We start from the raw sequence: 17500 nt of genomic DNA on the forward strand, positions 1-17500 counted from the left end.
AGCACACAGCTGCCGATGAAGTTGGCCGGCCTCCGCCTTGAAGCAAAACACGGCCAGCCGATGAAGTTGGCCAGCCTTTGCCGTTCAGTGGAGGTTGGTGGAGGGAGTGCGGTGGTGCTGGCCACTTGGAAGGCGGGCTCGGACCTACCTACCTGTCTCCCTCCCAACCTATCGCCTTTGCCTGTCACTGTACATACCCACTCCCTTAATTTGTCAAACCCCAATTTAGCCCCAACTTATTTTTTTGTTGTTTTTATTTTTACTCCCCCACTATAAATCGTCCCCTAACCCCCTTTATTGTCTTTGTTCGGCTAACCTATCCTGTCACCTAGCCTACTCCCAACCCCTACGTTCCCTTCCCGGAGGGGAACAAGGGAGAGCTAGCGTCCTGTGTCGAGGCCCAACGAAGCCTCAGAATGGCCTCCCCAGAGTTCGGCGATCTAACCCAAAGTGGGTCCAGCGGCCCACAACGAGAGCGAGGGGATGGATGGTGCGGAGGGGTACATCTCCTAATCTACCCTAACCATTTAACTGTTAAACTACCCCGGGGCTTTCAACAAGCGCCTCTCGCTTAAACTATTGGTTCTAACACCCCAGATTCCCGTCGCCTGTGTTGGTGTCCTTACAATTTCGGGCCTCGCCCCCAAATTTTCTCTCCGTGCCCTCACACGGTCTCCTGGCTGGGACACGTGGCTCCCTTTGGCAGGCACGACCCTCTGCCGAATCTCCCGCTATGGCACCCCGGGCACTACACTGCCTCCGAGCCTACCAGCTCCCTAACACCGGGAGTGCCCCCATGGCACCTCCCCTGAAACGCACACGTGGCAGGCCGGCCTCCCGGGTCCCTTTCCGAGGGTCACCCGTGCCCACTACACTGCCCACGCGGCCAATGGCGCCCGGGCCCCCGCACCAAGCAGGCGCACCCGTGCCCACTACTCTATCCCGGCCCCCCATGGGCCCTTGGCCTACCGCGGCCGACTAGCCTGGTGCCCGGGGTACCCACTCAGCGATACTCACCTTTCGCAGCCACGCTCCCAAGCCTGTCAACAGGGCTCCTGCACCCCTCCAAATGGGTCTCGAGCCTACTTTCCCACCAACAACAAAACGACCTCCATTTTTCAATTTGACTAACCCAGCTAACTCACTCGACACTGACCCCGGGTCCCTTGGGCGGAGTCACTCCTCCCCCAATCACTCATCGCACCATGCATTCCCCATTCGCTCCATACACACAGACCCGCTGGCCTCACTCACTCACCAAGTACTCACCTCACAACTCTCCAACTCTTCAACACACACACCGCCGAACTCTGCCATCCTCCTAACTACCTCCCCTAACTAACTCGTGCTCCCACGTCGTCCCTTAAACTAGTAGCACGTTCCTTTTAACACTACGTAGCTAAGCTACGTCCCCTCTACACATCCATCAGTCTGTCACTGTCTCCTAATCTCTTTAATCAATTTCCCCACCTAAATCTGGCTACAATCCCTCTAACTAATCCATTCCACGGACTCCATGAGGACTTACCCCTGCCCCATGAAGTCGGTCTAGCTAAGCTAACCCTTCCCCCTAACTAGTTTCCATCCTGTGCCCAGGTCAAGGGGGTCTTCCACCCCTTGCCCAGGAATCCTGTACACCCGAAAGTGAGGCTTGCTTTTTTTTTTTTCATGCGCAGCACTTGCGCGGCAACTCAGAGCTCGCGCACTTTGCACCTGCCCGTGACGTCATGCAGCTGCACGTGTTCCTCGTCCCTCCTTGGACGGGACCATCCGGCAGAGATACCACTCCTGCCGGATTCCAACCACACGTGCAGCCATGACGTCACCGTGCGCATAAAAAAAACACAAGCCCCACGTCTCGAGGGGTTCCCCACACGAACACATGTGCTTTGCCCGTTGGAGCTTAACACACACGATCGCGTGGAGAACCCGTCCGGTCCAAATCCATTTACCTGCCTAAACTTTGTCCGTCCGCGGGATCGGCAAATCCACCGCGTGCGTTTCCGGACCGGGACTTCACTCTCGCAAGCGAGCACGTGGCGGTCTCGTGCGTTGCACAGCACGAACCGCGTGCTCACTGCTGGGTGAACCCGGCACGGTCCTCGAAACAACCACAGCCGCTACTCGGCTTTCGTTTCTCCCATGTCGCCGTCGTCGCCATTCCACACACGCATACCTGCGTGTCACGACGCACACAGTCCACTCCATCACATTCACACGGGGAGACGCGGCTGCGTGCTCCCGCATGCCGACCGACATCTCCCTCTCATACCGCTCTCTCACACACACGGTCTCCCTTACATAACCCATACCACTCACACGTGGTGCTCCATTCACTCGTCCCTCACTCACACACGCGGGGGAACTCACCCACGGTGCCTCAGCCATACTCCGCGCCTCACTCACACACGCGGGGGCACTCACCCGCGGTGCCTCATCCATACACACGGCGACACTCACACACGCGGTCTCTTCCACACACGGTTCCTCACCCACACACGCGGGGGCACTAACCCGCGGTGCCTCACTCACACTCCGTGCCTCACCCACACACGCGGGGGCACTCACCCGCGGTGCCTCACTCATACAGGCCGTTTCACTCACACACACGGCCTCTTCCACACGGTGCCCCATCCACACCCGGCGTGCTGGGAAGCACGCACTCTGGCACCATCGCCACCACACCACTCACACACGGGGTCGCTTCCACACACGGGGACGCACTCACGCCTTGCACCACACACACAGGGACAACCACACTGGGGATTTGTGTCCCCACAAGGGTCTCCGGGGCCTCTATACCCCCCAAGCTCTCCGTGCACCCGTCCACAGGACTCCTCCCCTCGACCTGGCAAAGCACGACCGAACTCACCTGGTCGTGACTCGCCTCAAGGGGGCATACTCCCTCCCCTCGTTCCTGGAGGAGGCCATCCCGCTGCTCGCACCGGGTCCCTGCACGCTCCGCGAGCTCACCCCCATTATCCTCCACTTCCTCCGTGTGTGTGTGCGTCACTTACCCCGTCTTCATCGTGTAGTCTTCCCTCTATTTTTTCTGTCTCCCCTGTCTCTGCCAACTCTTCACCCTTTACCTCCCTTGTCTCAACTATTATTTCTGTTGTCGTCACCTCGTGTCTCGTCTCACACGTTTTGGTCTCCCCATTTAATTTTTCCCTTTCGGTCATCGTCACGACCCTCGCCCAACACGTTCCACGAATTATTTTTCACCCGCCTCCACCGCGGGCCTGTCAGCCGTTGCACCCTCACCCAGCTCGTTTGCTCCCCACACGTGGAGTCGCCATTTTTATCTCCCCGGTCACGGCCTTCATGCCCGCCTGCAGGCTTCGGCCCATGTTCTGCGTCTCACCCCGCAGCTTTTTCATTTCTTCTTTCATGTTTGCTTCCATTCCGTTTATTTGCTGTGTATTCGCATCCATCGTCGTTTTCACTTCATTCATTTGCTTGTTCATTTCATTTGTATTTGTATCCATCTTTTGTTCATTTGTTGTGTATTCGCATCCATCTTTTCGATCATTTTCGCATTCATCTTTTCGTTCATTGCCGCCAGCATGGCGCATAGCTGGGCCATGTTGGATGCACTCAGCTGAGCCGTTTCGGCAAGGGTTGGGGAAGGGTCTTGGTGGAGAGGGGGGGGGAGGTGTCACACCGCGGCCGCTGCCGCACCCACCTCGGGGCCTGGGTTCAGTTGGGCGAGTCCGTGTTCCTGCGCAATCAACATTTCCTGCTCGGGGATTCCATCCTGAGCCATGGATTCTACACATTCTACATCCATTTCTAATACCCCCGGCTCCCGCTGCGCCTTGGAGACGCCATCTTGCTTCTCGTGAAGGGTTAATTTAACTCGCTCGTAATTTGAAGGGGAATCGGGGTCGCTTCTCTCACCCCTGGACCGATTCCCGTGAATTTAGCCGGAGACAGGACAGCCCGTTTTCCTGTTCTCCGATACCAGTGCCGCGAGGAGGGCGATGAATTTGTATCCCACTCCTGACACCAGTGTTGCGGTTTTCGCGCCCGCCGGCGTGCGACGGCCACGTAACTCGAATCGCGGCACGTCGCCCACCGGACGGACAATCCAGTCGTGACCCTCTCGGACTAACGCCGGGAACCAGTCACGGGTGGACCTTTCGGTCTCACCGCGATCGAGCCAATCAGCCCCCGCGTGGGATAGGGTTGCTCGCCAAATTCGAACTACCTAAGTACCCACGCGGAGGGTAGACCGGGCGATCGCACCTCGCCGCAGGTCGACTTCGGACACGGGCCACTTAAGCGACCCGTTCCGTACTATCAGAATAACCGAGCGGTGTTATCGTCGACCTCGACGGTTCGATTAATTATCGGGCGTATTCAGCCCACTACCAACCCTTTACGTGAAGCAAGATGGGGATTCAATGGAGGAAAAGACGAAGCGAAGCAGGAGAACAGTTCAACAATAAAGCACATTTATTCGCGACGAACGGAAAGCACACAAATACAATTCCACCAAATGCACACAAAAAAAGAAAACACAATTCCATTTACACAAAAAGCAAACATAAAAGTGAAAACACAGTGCAGAGCTAATACCGACTACCGAGCACACGGCAACACTTATACAATTCTACTTCACAGACGGCGCCGACAACACATACCCAAAACCAAGGAAAAGAAATACCTCAAGAATGGGGCAGGCCTGAGGCCGAGACCGGGTCGGGCCTACCCGTCTGGTGATGAGACGCGGAGCGGCGATGGCCCCGCAACCCGCGGGCCTCGTGGACAGTGCCTGGCAGGGGGTGGGAACGGGGCCCCCTTGGTCGCACTATCTCAGCGCGGGGGGAAACAGGAGGGGGTTGCTGATGCTCGGGGTATAGAGGATCTTTATTATGTGCGACGAGCGTCTCCACCTCGGCCAGGTCGCGCTGTCGGCCTCCCTCGGGTGCAGCTTCCTGCACGACGCGAGCACCCCCTCGTCTGGTGTCGCCGCCTTTCCACAGCTCCGTCCCCTCCGTTCCGACTCCAACGCACACGACGAGCAGCTCCACCGCCCGCGAAGTCTTGACCCTCTGCTTCCGACTCTCCTCTTCTTGACTCTCCGACTCTCCTCTTCTCCTCCTCTGGACTCTCCTGACTCTGCTCTGACTGACGAACACCGTCCTTTTATCCCCCCGTAACTTCGCCTTTGACCCCCTCCCTTTGACCTTTCACCTCGCTCCCCATTGGCCCGAGAAAAAGTGGGCGTGAAGGCTTTTTGATCCACAAATTTGCATATATCGATCGTTCTGGAGGCGGGGCCAAATCGCCCCTCGCTCACCGATTGGACGGCAAAAAGTGGGCGTGTGTCGTTTTTGATCCGTTTTTGAAGCAGAAAATCCGTGATTTTGTACACGCTGTTCAACGTGCGCCCTGCACGAGTCCAACACCGGTACCCACAGCGGGGCAAGAACGGTGGCGATGCTACGGTTGCGAGGTGTGACGTGAAGGTCGTGGCGGTTGTGGTGAAGCGGTGGTTGTGGTTGGTGGTTGATGTTGTGGTTGTGATCATGGCGGTTGGTCCAAAATAAAGATAGTAAAAGAAAAACGGCTATCCTGAAGAGTCGCAGCTCGCATAAGTGACATGTATTCCCACTAGACAACGGGTTTGGGCCTAACTACACATGCACTTACCGAGATACCTCACCTAAGGGACCTGAATGGTGGTTTGCGAATCTGGTAACCACAACAATATATACACATATATAAATATATAATGGATTTCTTGACATGAAAAGCCTTCAAGGTGACATTTCATTGGACAATTATTATAAAAATAATTTATTTTATTTCATTTTTGCCCATTACGAATATGTTATGTAAATTAAACACAAAGGTTGTTCATCGAAATCAGTGTTTCCCAAACTTTTTTGAGCGTGACCCAAATCTGGGTGTGGTGAAAATCTCGCGACCATCTTTTTCCACTGATTTCCGAATCAGCATCTTTTTCCACGAAACATAATATCATAATAAAATCAGACAACCAGCGCTAATACATACTATATTAGTGCGAGAGGTGTAATTGCAGCTTCGTCTGCATGATGTCTTCGATGCGGGGCTCGATCTTGCTGAGTGCAATGCGCATGTCGTGGCCGGGGTCGAGGCGATTGCGCGCCTTGGTTTTGATGACCGTCAGCGCCGAAGAACCTTGTTCGCATCGATACGTGGTCGCAAACGGGAGCAGAACATTCATGACTTCGGCGCCGATTATGGGCTTTTCTTTCTTGACCGCAGTCCAGAACTCTCGAAGTGACGCTTTGGCGTAGAGTTGTCGATGGAACTCGTCGTGATGCAGCTCGATGAACTCTTCCTGCAGTCCATGGACATCCTCAGACAGGTCGTCAACCTTAGCCTGGAACGGATTCCTGATCCAGTGCTGGGACGCCAGATCTCTGTCCGGGATGTAGCGATCGAACTCGGTGATCAGGTTCTCCAAATGGTTCACCAGGATGGACTTGATCGCATCGAGCGCTCCAATCTCGTCGTCCTCCCACTCCTCCAAGTACTCGTTCAATGACGGAAACACCGCTGTTCTTCTGCGCTCCAGTTTCCCCTTCCAGAGCAGCAGCTTTTCCTTGAAGGCCGACAGTTTCTCGGAGAGCGTGATGATGTTTTGATCTCTGCCTTGCATGGATGTGTTCAGTTCGTTCACTGATGCGAAGACGTCATTTGAGTAGCAGACTTTGAGCATCCAGGGCTTCTCGTGGAACCGGATGGCATGGCGATGGTTCTTCTCGTTGAGGAATATCTGCAGCTCTGTTCATAGCTCCACTACACGACACAGGACCTTGCCGCGGGAGAGCCATCTCACACTGGAGTAGAAGAGGAGATGTTAGAATTCAGACCCGAAGTCAACACACATCTTCTTGAACAGGCGAGAGTTCACGGCGCTGGATTTGAAAAAGTTGACAACGGCGACAACCTCCTGCATCACTGCCGAAAGATCCGGCGACAGATGTTGCGCAGCAAGGTTCTTGCGATGCAAAAGGCAGTGGAAAATTCCGACGTTCGGATTGACTTGCTTGACTCGCGCAGTGAATCCCTGTCGAACATCAAGCACCGCGGGAGCACCGTCGGTGCACAGGCTGACACAGTTTTCCCAGCTCAGGCCTTCTTCTTGTTGGAAGTTGTCCACGACGTTGAAGATATCGGCACCAGTTGTCGTCGTTTTCATTGGCGTGCAGAATAGAAATTCTTCCTCGAGGTCCGTCTCACCCTCGTACCTCCCGAAAATCATGAGCTGGGCATCGTTTCCGACATCCGTCGACTCATTGAGTTGGTAGCTCCATTTTCCCGCCTTCTTTATGCGGGCCACCACCTGGTCCTTTATATCTCGCGAAAGGTCGACAATGCGGCTGTGAATAGTGTTATCAGATAGCGAGATGGACTACATTTTCTTGGCCGCGTCGTCGCCGCAGACGAGTCTGGCCATGTCCATGGCTGCGGGCTTGACGAGCTGTTCGCCGATCGTGTGCGGCTTCATCTTCCTTGCGATGCGCTGCGTGATGAGGTAGGATGCCAGCGTCGCCTGCTTGGCGGCCAAAAGCGCTGGATTCGTCGCCGGCTCAAACCGGCTCCGCTTCAGAGCCGCTTCTCGGCGCTCGAAAAACTCACGATCCTTGTTGACGTGCTCCGCGTGCTTCGTCACCAGATGCCTCTTCAGTTTGTTTTCCTTCAGCGATTCGTTGGACAGCACTTCGAAGCACAACACACATTGTGGCTTCACAGAACCACAATCATTGATAGAAGTGAAGCCCACATCCAAAAATGCTTGCTTGTAGGAACGCTTTACAATCCTGCAAAACGAAATAGGTGACTAGATCAGTTAGTGGAGTCATTGTCAAGGCTAACTGACACAAAACACGCAACGCAATGTGGAGCAGAAAACTGCCCTGCGCAGTCCAGCCAGCAAGGCAGATCACACAAAACAGCGTCTCGACTTGTCGGTCAGCCAATGTGAAGTGACCGGACTGAGTTTGTCACCTCACAAAATTACTTCGGTTGCAGAGAGAGCGAGTAATTGGAAAGGCGAGCTGGCGAAATTATTGGCCTGCAGTTAACCGTTTTGGGCGGGTACAAAGTACTGAACGGTACTGAACGGCAAGAGTAGGTAGAAACGGAAGTGTCGCTGCACCTCGGGCTGAATTATCGAGTGGAACGGTATCAAACGGCAATGTCCTACAATGTGGCGTTTGCGCGATTGCCTTTTACCCGCTTGATTTATAAAAAAAAAAAAATTTTGCCGGGGTCCTCGCGACCCATTTTTGGACCCTTCGTGACCCACGTTTTGGTCGCGACCCATAGTTTGGGAAACACTAATCTAAAAGAAAGTCAACTGTGTTGCACAATATTTACCAAAATAAAAAGCCACCGGCTTAAACATGTCTGTTCAACTCCATTTAACCATAATAAAGTATGTGATGTTGAACAGATGAATGTGAAGTGCCTTTGTGGTGAAAGTGTGGTAAAATGATCTTCCCAGCTCACCGACAGTAGCCTTGCCTGGAGGCCACAGTAGCCAGTGAAAACAGACAGTCAAAGGTCGCAAGGTACGTCACTGCCACGCGGAAATCGATGTAATGCTGACCAAAGCGCCTGTTTTAAAGAGGAGACAAAAGAAAATGAAAGCACATAATGGAAGGCAAATCCGTCTGATGGTAGAAGCAAAGCTCGTCGTGGCAAGCAGCCACATTAGAGCCATTAATGGGAGAGACTATGCCCACGCTCGCAGGACATTCGCTGAAGGTATAGTGAATCATGGCATAGTGATTATTCAGTGTGACATGCAACACTCCATGGACCAGCGTTAGTTATGCAACAGAACAAAGGAAGAGATAAAAGTAAGACGGGTGGAATTGGAATCTCTCTTGAAATTTTCAGCTGTGTGAGTGTGTGCATGCATATACATGTGTGTGTACAAGCGCAAACGAGTACTGCCCAGTGCAGACCCAGTTTATACAATGCGATAAGTTATCAACATTGACAAAGAAAACCCCCAAAGCACCTTTACTTTTTTTCCATTCTGGCCTGCTCACAAACTTGCGACCTTTGTACCATCGTTACGATCCTACATGGCTACCTTCCTTCATGCTTTCACTGTAGTTTCAACCAACACATAGTAGCTTCCCCTGATACGTCCTGTCCCACACTACACTACAAGTCCTACAACCCATACCTCACAGCTCCCACATCCTGAGCACCTTACCCCTCCAACCACTGCTGTCCCAACCCCACGACCTCTTGTCACCCCCACTCTACGAGCCCTGCTGTCCCCTTAGATCCTCCTCCCCCTCCCATCCATTGTGGTTCTCCAGTCAAGAACTTCATTCTAATATTAACAATCATTAAATTAATGTTGCCGCTGCAACTCTGGACATTTTATGCCAAACGGAAACGTTTCTTTTCAATAATGTCTTAGATTCCTCAGCCACTCACTGACTATTCTCTCTTTCATTTAAACAGCCCCTACCACATTCAAAGCCCACTAGGAAATAGAATTTTATGCGAATGCGTCGATGGATATCCGTTGTGCCAAGTTAAGTTGAAATCCCTTCAGTGGTCCTCACGTTATCCTGGTAACAGAAAACTGATAACGGACGCATGGAGAGACGCAGACATGGACGCAGACATGGACGCACAACCTGAAAACATAATGCCTCAAGCCTTTGGCTGCAGAGGCATACAAGCTCCATTCTCCACTCTCCATTATCCATTATCCATGCAAACCCTTTCCAGCCAAATGGAATACACAACCACTTCATGTTTGCCTGCATGGTGGACCATCCACTGAACGATGATGAATCTACATATATTTATATTTGCTCAAAAATGGATGAACTCGTAACCATTTATCACAACTTTTGGTTCCTCGTCCGTGGTGATGTCAACTGCTACCATGCTAGCTGGCTGAGTGTCAGCTCCACAATAACCATCCATGGTCTTGCGATGACTGCATTCCACAAATCTGTGGGTTTGACCCAATCTGGTAAGTCTATCCTCTTTTCAAACAGACTGATCTGTGATCATAAATTTGTATTGTCTGTCTCAGTCACTCAACTTTGGACATGCTGCTGCTCCTCCAACTAATGATGGGAGCCCCTAAATTTCAAAGAGGACTATTTTCCTGGATACATCCATGGTATTTGACACAGTCTGGCATTTTTTTCGCGGGTCTTGGCATCGTTCTTTGATGACATAAAAGGCCACCTTCACACCTGCATTTCTGATGTCCTCCACTCGAGCAGTCAACATGTTGCTTCCTCCACTCTTCTCTGCTAGTATAGGTTGGAATGCCATCAGGGAAAGTCTTCAGCCCCATCTTATTCCTCATTTACATGAACTTCCTCTCTGATATGCTGGAAAACCCACTCTTCCTCTTTTCAAATATCTCAACACTGTGTCGCACAGCACTCCCATTCAACTGAGAGACAGATAGTAGCTATGACACTACATGGCTATACTGATCTATAATTGATTAGATGTTGTTCTGAAAAATTGAGCATGCGTTTCAATCCTGACACATCTGAAAGTCTTATTCTGTTGCTCCATGATCATAAAGGAACCTTCATATCTATTTCACCCATCATCGACCAGAGAAGGTTCAATCTCTTGAATTTCTCGGCATCACTCTCAGCCATAAGCTTACCAAATAGCAAAGCAGGCTTCCAAAGTCAGCAGCCAACTAGGCATCCTCCATCATTCCTTCAAAAAAAATAAAAACATCAGAACAATTGTCAATCTGGAAGGCCTACGTCCACAGCTTAATTAAATAGTGCTTTCCCATATGAGTTAGCACACCAATATCACATGTGCCTCTCTTGGTTTCTGTTGAATCAAAAGCTCTCAATATTATTGGAATCTCCCATGATGAGACTGAAACACAAGACCTGTTCTCACATCACAGACAGGTCGGTTAGCCTCTGTTTTTTGGGGTATTTTTTTTTCACAACCTCTCATCCAGTCTCGCTCCTTCTGCTCTATCAGCCCTCAAACCCTCAAATCAAGGAATAACAAAGAAATTATGCGCAGGAGGAGGCCATTTGGCTCATCATGCCTGCGCCACACTAATACCAGATTTAATAAATCTGTCAATATCCCCTTCCCTTCATGTGCAGCCTTTTGGCTGCTACACGGGTACTCATTTCGCAGACCTTGGAAGGATGACAGGCTGAGTCAACCCCCTGGAGTTAATTCAGCGGCAAACGGGGCTTGAACTCAGGACCCTAGGATCACAAGCCACCTTAACTGCAAAGCCAACACCAGGTTAAAAGTCCTACCGGTACACTTGCGTTCTTCCAGATATGTCATCCTCATTAAACTCTCAAAATCCAGCCTTGCCACCAACCTCGACTCTTGTTTCTCTTTACTCCTGTTTGTGGAACTACCTTTCTGAGATGGATCAAATCACACTTTTCACTCCAAGGGTAGGACTTCCGGTTCTGGTTTTTGAGTGACAGTTGGTTCTCTGCCGACTTTCTCAAAGATAAGTTTCCGGTCATAGTTTGTTGCATTTTGACTGTATATTTTGTTGCCTCCACGTGCTCTGTGTGTTCCTAGTTTGGTTTTGTTTCAAAACGTGTGCTATTTGATGAGTTTTCATTGGTCTTGTCATATCGGGTTTCCCTGAGGCCAACCCATCTTCCCATCGAGGTGCAAGATCGTGTATATTTGTATTTACTCCATATTACCATCAGTTTTTATTTTCTCCACTTTTCCCTCTACCCTCCTTCTATCCCCCTGAACTATACCCTCCGTTTGTCTAAAAATGTAAAAAATACAACAAAAAAGCATTGCCCTCCTCACCTTATATCCCACATAACCACATGACTTCCTGCACTAACTCTTCTTCCTCCTGCCTCTTTTGCTGATCTACCCTCTTCCTTCTACTTTTGCCGACCCACATTCACCATACACTTTCGGGATTTTTCTTCAACCTTTCCTTTACCTAATCTTACCCAATCTTTATGAAAAAATTAAAAATTAAAAATAAAATGGTCTCTTAAAATGTTTCAACTTCCTTTTTCACACATTAGTGGGGCAACTTAGCATAACAATTGTGCATTTTGTGAGGAAAGCACTAAATTTGGCACACTCGTAGCCGATCATATTATGAACAGATTTGGATATTGGGCAATCTCAAAATTTTTGATGGCAGTGGAAAATGGCTGCCACAGCCATCAGCGGCTGAATTTGAGATGGACCAATATCCAAATCTGTTCATAATATGATAGGCTACGAGTGTGCCAAATTTAGTGCTTTCCTCACAAAATGCACAATTGTTATGCTATATTTAGCTAAGTTGCCCCACTACATGTGGTTCTCTGTATTGTATCATATTTCACTACTCTTCTTCTTCTTTAAAAAAAACTTTTCAATTCGACCTTTCCTTCATCCCGTGTCTAAAACGTCCCACTGTTACAACGTTTCTTTTCTCCATTCTCTTAATTCTCCTTTAATGCATCCCTTACATAATACGTAATGTCGTTAATCGCATCTCTGACTTAAAAATTTTTAAAGCACAGTTTGTAATGCATGTTGGTGTTCCATCAATCGTCCTTTTTTCCGACTTCAGTGCCATTTCACCCAACCTCCTTAAATCTACCTCCTCCTAACCCCTCACCCGTTATACCCTGTCCTTACGCCTCCCATCTTGCCCCTCATCCTACTTCCACTCTTAGCACCTCTTCACTGCCTTCTGCTCATCCTCTGGTGTCCAAAACTGTGTGGTCTAACATCTGTAGGTCCATTCTAACCAAACATATTTTTCACTTTCAATCAGTACACTCTTCAACATGCTCTTTCTTTCCTCTCAACACACCTCCCCCTCTTCCAAACCCCTCAAATCTTGTACCCCTCCGTGCCCGCTCCCTTCTTCACTATACCACTACCATGTCTCATCCCTCCCCTCTTCCCAATTATCCAATCACCCTCCTGCCCCTTGGCAGTGCCTGCAGTCATTGTCTTCCCTCCTTCTCAAAGCAACCTTCACACTCTTTCCCCCTCCAAGCTTCCCTCTCACCATTCTCAAACTTTGCCCCTCACCCTTCTCCCTCAACTCTCCCCTCTCACCCTTCTCCCTCCTCACTCTCCCTTCTCAAAGTTCCACCCCCCCGCCCCCGCCTCACATCTACAAACCTGCCAGACATGAGAACAGAACCATCTCCCTAGACATATCACGTGCTTTTGATATTGTCTGGTATGCCGCCCTGCTCACCAAACTCTTTTCCGATGGTATTCAAGGCAATCTCCGCTCATGACTCGCAGATTTCCTCTCCTGTCGCAGTCAACGTGTGGCCCTTAATGGAATTCTCTCATCCCCTCTTCCTGTTCAGGCTGGATTTCCTCAAGGCAGTGTTCTGGGCCCTGATTATTTTTTGGTATCCATAAATGATCTCTCTGACTCTGGAAAATCCTGTTTATCTCTTTGCTGATGAGATCAGCAAGCAGCAGCCTCTTCACTCTCTACAGATCTGGATAAAATCACAAGCGAGTCCAACACTTGGAACATGTCCATTTATCAGCAAATAGATGCAAAATTTCCAAGCAGATGGTTAATGTCTCTCCACCGTCCGGTGGAGTCGGACTTCTGGGAACCCACCGTCCCCCACCCCCCCTGCCCCCCCTTCATTGACTTTCTCAATAATCCTCTTGAATAAGTCTTTTCATTCAAGCTTCTGGGTCTCACGATCTGCCATGATCTTTCCTGGGAAAGCCACATCTCCAAGCTGGCCTCCAAAGCCAGTCTATGACTGGGCATCCTCAGTCGTGCAAAGTCCTTCCATGGCACACCTGAGCTCCTGACCACGTACTAAGCTTTCATCCACAATCTGATGGAGTACTGCTCTCCACTCTGAGCTGATGCTCCCGCCTCTCACCTTTCTCAGCTTCACGCTGTGGAAACCAAGGCATTCATGATCATTGGTATCTACTGCAATGAGGCTTTGTCTTTGGGTCTCTCACACTCTCACCGCAGGCAGGTCGGTGGTCTTTCTGTCTTCTACCGTCTCCTCTCCGGCCTCGCCACCCCCCAACCGCCCTTCCCCCCATGCAGTCTGCAATCTGTCCCCCCCCCCTCCCCACACACACATTTCCACAGAGAGCTCAAGGTCCGCCAGCAATCCCCTTCTGGTAAAATTATCAAAATCAAGAATCACTGCTCACCTTCACTCTTTCATTCCTATTTTTCCCCACCCTTGGAACAAACTCCCACTTTTCCCTCCAGGTCTTCAAAACAGCTGTTCACCACCATCTCTTATCTTACCCCATCCAAAACCAGAATCTTTTCTACCCCTGTTAATCCACCCCAAACTCATCTCCTTCAAATTCCCTGCTTTCCTTCCTAAAAGTCCCTGTAGTAGAAGGACCTTAAAGTCCTGTTGTGTCTATCTTATTTACCCCATGTACCCCGCCCCATCCCTCTCGCTTCCACAGATCTCCTATAGTCTCTGTTCCCCACTGTTTGTGCTTGCCTATCCCACCCCTCGTTTCCTGCTCCCCTTGTCATATGTTCTGTGCATTAGCTCTTATACGAGCCTCGACATTGTATATATACATATATTTGTGAAGGTTCAAGTAAACAGTGCATTACACCTTCATACGTCATCCCGAAGACACATCCCTGGTCTTCTTTACCCCCATTAACCCGACCTAAAGTTTACAGTTATCCCTCCACTCATATATGTGTGTGTCTGTCTGTTGGCAGTCGATCTAGTCTACCCTTATTATCAGTATTTCCGTCGATATGTTGGGTAGTTGATCTAGTCAAAAAAAAAAAAAAATTTAATTTTTTTTTTTGTGAGATTTGTTCTACCCTTATTATCACTATTTAAAATGGCGATTTCAGTTAACACAATGGCGATTTCGATGAAACTTGGTTGGTAGGTTCATACCATTACCTAGTTGTATGCAAATGAGAACCGTTGCTATGGACACCACCATTGCCTAGCAAAGGAACTTAAAAATTTTTGAAAAATCATAAAAAATTAATTTTTTCGGAAATCAAAAATCGGGCCACGAGCGACTGTGGGCAGTACATTCAGCCATATTGTCAAAAATTTCCAGCCGGATCCTATGAAAACTGTCAGAGAAGATAGACTTTGAATGAACCCTGGTCGAAAACAATAAAACAAAAAACCATCTTGCCAAAAGGTGACCACGTGTGACTTCTTTAAGGTCACACTGAGGTGAACAGAGCTGCTATCCACCAGGAGCGACTCCTTGAGGAATATCTGCCTACGAGAGATTCCGATGAGAATCGTTCTACAGAGTAACCATGAAAAATATGCGTTTGCCTCATAACGTCACCAAATGACGTCATAATGTCGCAAGCTTGACATATCTAGAAAGCACTCATCGAGGTGTTCAATTTGAGGTACTACACGATATGGTTCCTAAAACTTGAAAATTTGACCTTGGGGTCAAATATGTTTGACCTCAGGCGTTAACCATGAAGGTCAAGGCCAATCGCCACCAAAAATTAATCAGCTGAGCGCCAGACCATGAACTATATTCCCATGAAGTTTGAAGACGATCCGATCAAAATTACTCAAAAAATAAGGGTTTCGTCGACTCCCCTGATTTGTGACAAAGTGACCTTTTACCTTTGACCTTGACCTTCAAAATTTTGTGCACTGAAAGGGACCTCTATAGGCCTCTGATATGTGAAGTTACAAAAATTTCCAATGACAACTGTGCTCTGCAGAATTTTTTATACGTGATTACAGACAAACAAACAAACAAACAAACAAATAAAAATAAAAAAAACATACAAGCTGATTAACATATTTTGCAAAAACTTCGTTTTGGCAAGATAAAAAACGAAGTTCGTTGTATCTCAGAGACTATGAGTCAGATATACATGAAACTGGTATGATAGGTTCATGATATGACCGAGTTATGTGTGAGAAAGAACCGTTGCTATGGCCCCCTCCGTTGCATAGCAACGGCCGACTACCCATGTCCGCCTACCGGCTTGTTTGTCTGTCTGTCTGTCTGTCTGTCTGTATGTATGTCTGTTCGGTCCAGTGTTCCGTTAATACAATGGCGATTTCGATGAAACTTGGTTGGTAGGTTCATACCATGACCTAGTTGTGTGCAAATGAGAACTGTTGCTATGGACCCATCCGTTGCCCAGCAACGGACCTTTGAAATGAAAAAAAAAATAAAAAAAAATTTTTTTTTTTCGAAAATCAAAAATCGGGCCACGAGCGACTGTGGGCAGTATATTCAGCCATATTGTCAAAAATTTCCAGCCGGATCCTATGAAAACTGTCGGAGAAGATAGACTTTGAATGAACCCTGGTTGAAAACAATAAAAAAACGAAGTTCGTTATATCTCAGAGACTATGAGTCAGATATACATGAAACTGGTATGGTAGGTTCATGGTATGTCCTAGTTATGTGTGAGAAAGAACTGTTGCTATGGACGCTTTTGTTGTCTAGTAACGGCTGAAAAACGACTAAATTTGACTTGATCGACTACCCATGTCCGCCTACTGGCCTCTCCTCTCCTCTCCTCTCCTCTCCTCTCCTCTCCTCTCCTCTCCTCTCCTCTCCTCTCCTCTCCTCTCTCCTTTACTTCCAGGTTACTATTGTGTCTCTCACCTCTCATCTCTCTCCTCTCTCCCTCTCTCTTTTTCCTGTGTATTCCTTCCCTTGCTCATTTGTATCGATGTGAGTGTACACTGTCATTACAGTTTGTGTACACTGTCATTACAACAAGTTGTCTTTTGTCCTCCATGACATTGCTCTTCTCAATCCTCGATTGTGTGTGCAAAAAAGCAGGAAGAGATCCATGAAAAACAAGGAACATGTGGCTTAGCGTGTTGTGCTTTTATACAGGTACATCAGCAGGCAGGAAATTGATTTTTCAAGCGAGGTGGACTGGCTTGCGATCATGACCCAAAGAGCACCACTTACCCGAGAAACAGGAGCCACTCGGTGTTGGCATCAGCCTTGAGTTGTTCTCGCAGGCGACACAGTTTCTGATACTCTCTGACAACATATGGGGTGTGGAATCGACTAACCGCCTTGGTACTGCAAAACACATTTGGAGGAATGACACTTCACTCAACAGGTCAACAACTTGCACAATCACAACTAATCCACTCATTGTCTGACTCCATATTGTTGTGGGGCCGGGTTTCTGTGGCGAGTACGACCGCTTGGGCAGCAGTAGAGTCGGCTCCACCGAACACACCGGAATTTAGGTCGTGACCCTCGGATAATTCCAAAAGGCCCGGGCCCCTTACAGGACCATGAATCGCCAATTATTAATTTGACCGCGTAGGGTAGGGTTAATTGGCAAACTTCAATATACCTGAGTACCCACCCGGCAAAGCTACCAAGGAATTCACACCCTCGGCAGGCCTCGAACGGGATGAGCTGTTACCGTGCTCGAACCGTGCGTAACCCGAGCGGATGGTTACCGAGGCCTGTTGGTCTAAATGAACAATTACGGCAACAACGGCCTTCCTAA

The 17500-nt window shown here is 49.2% G+C and overlaps 1 protein-coding gene across 5 annotated transcripts in view; it reads right to left on the minus strand.

Moving 5' to 3' along the window:
- MSH3 (mutS homolog 3) overlaps nt 1–17500 on the minus strand; it is a 163047-nt gene that overhangs the window by 53915 nt on the left and 91632 nt on the right. For 4 of the 5 annotated variants that reach the window (XR_015049253.1, XM_085846180.1, XM_085846178.1 and 1 more), the window contains exons 16-17: nt 16942–17058; nt 8512–8619 (exon numbers count right to left, since the gene is read on the minus strand). Coding sequence is in view for 4 of the 5 variants with exons in the window: in XM_085846180.1 (XP_085702306.1) it covers nt 8512–8619; nt 16942–17058 (225 nt within the window). In the remaining variant the exon portion in view is untranslated. Of the gene's footprint in view, nt 1–7411; nt 7821–8511; nt 8620–16941; nt 17059–17500 lie in introns of those variants that run through there. The other variant, XM_085846182.1, reaches the window with a different exon arrangement.

Source organism: Eptatretus burgeri, chromosome 11, assembly GCF_056783735.1.
Source record: "Eptatretus burgeri isolate ZD-2024b chromosome 11, Ebu_testis_v1, whole genome shotgun sequence".
NCBI lineage: Eukaryota > Metazoa > Chordata > Myxini > Myxiniformes > Myxinidae > Eptatretus > Eptatretus burgeri.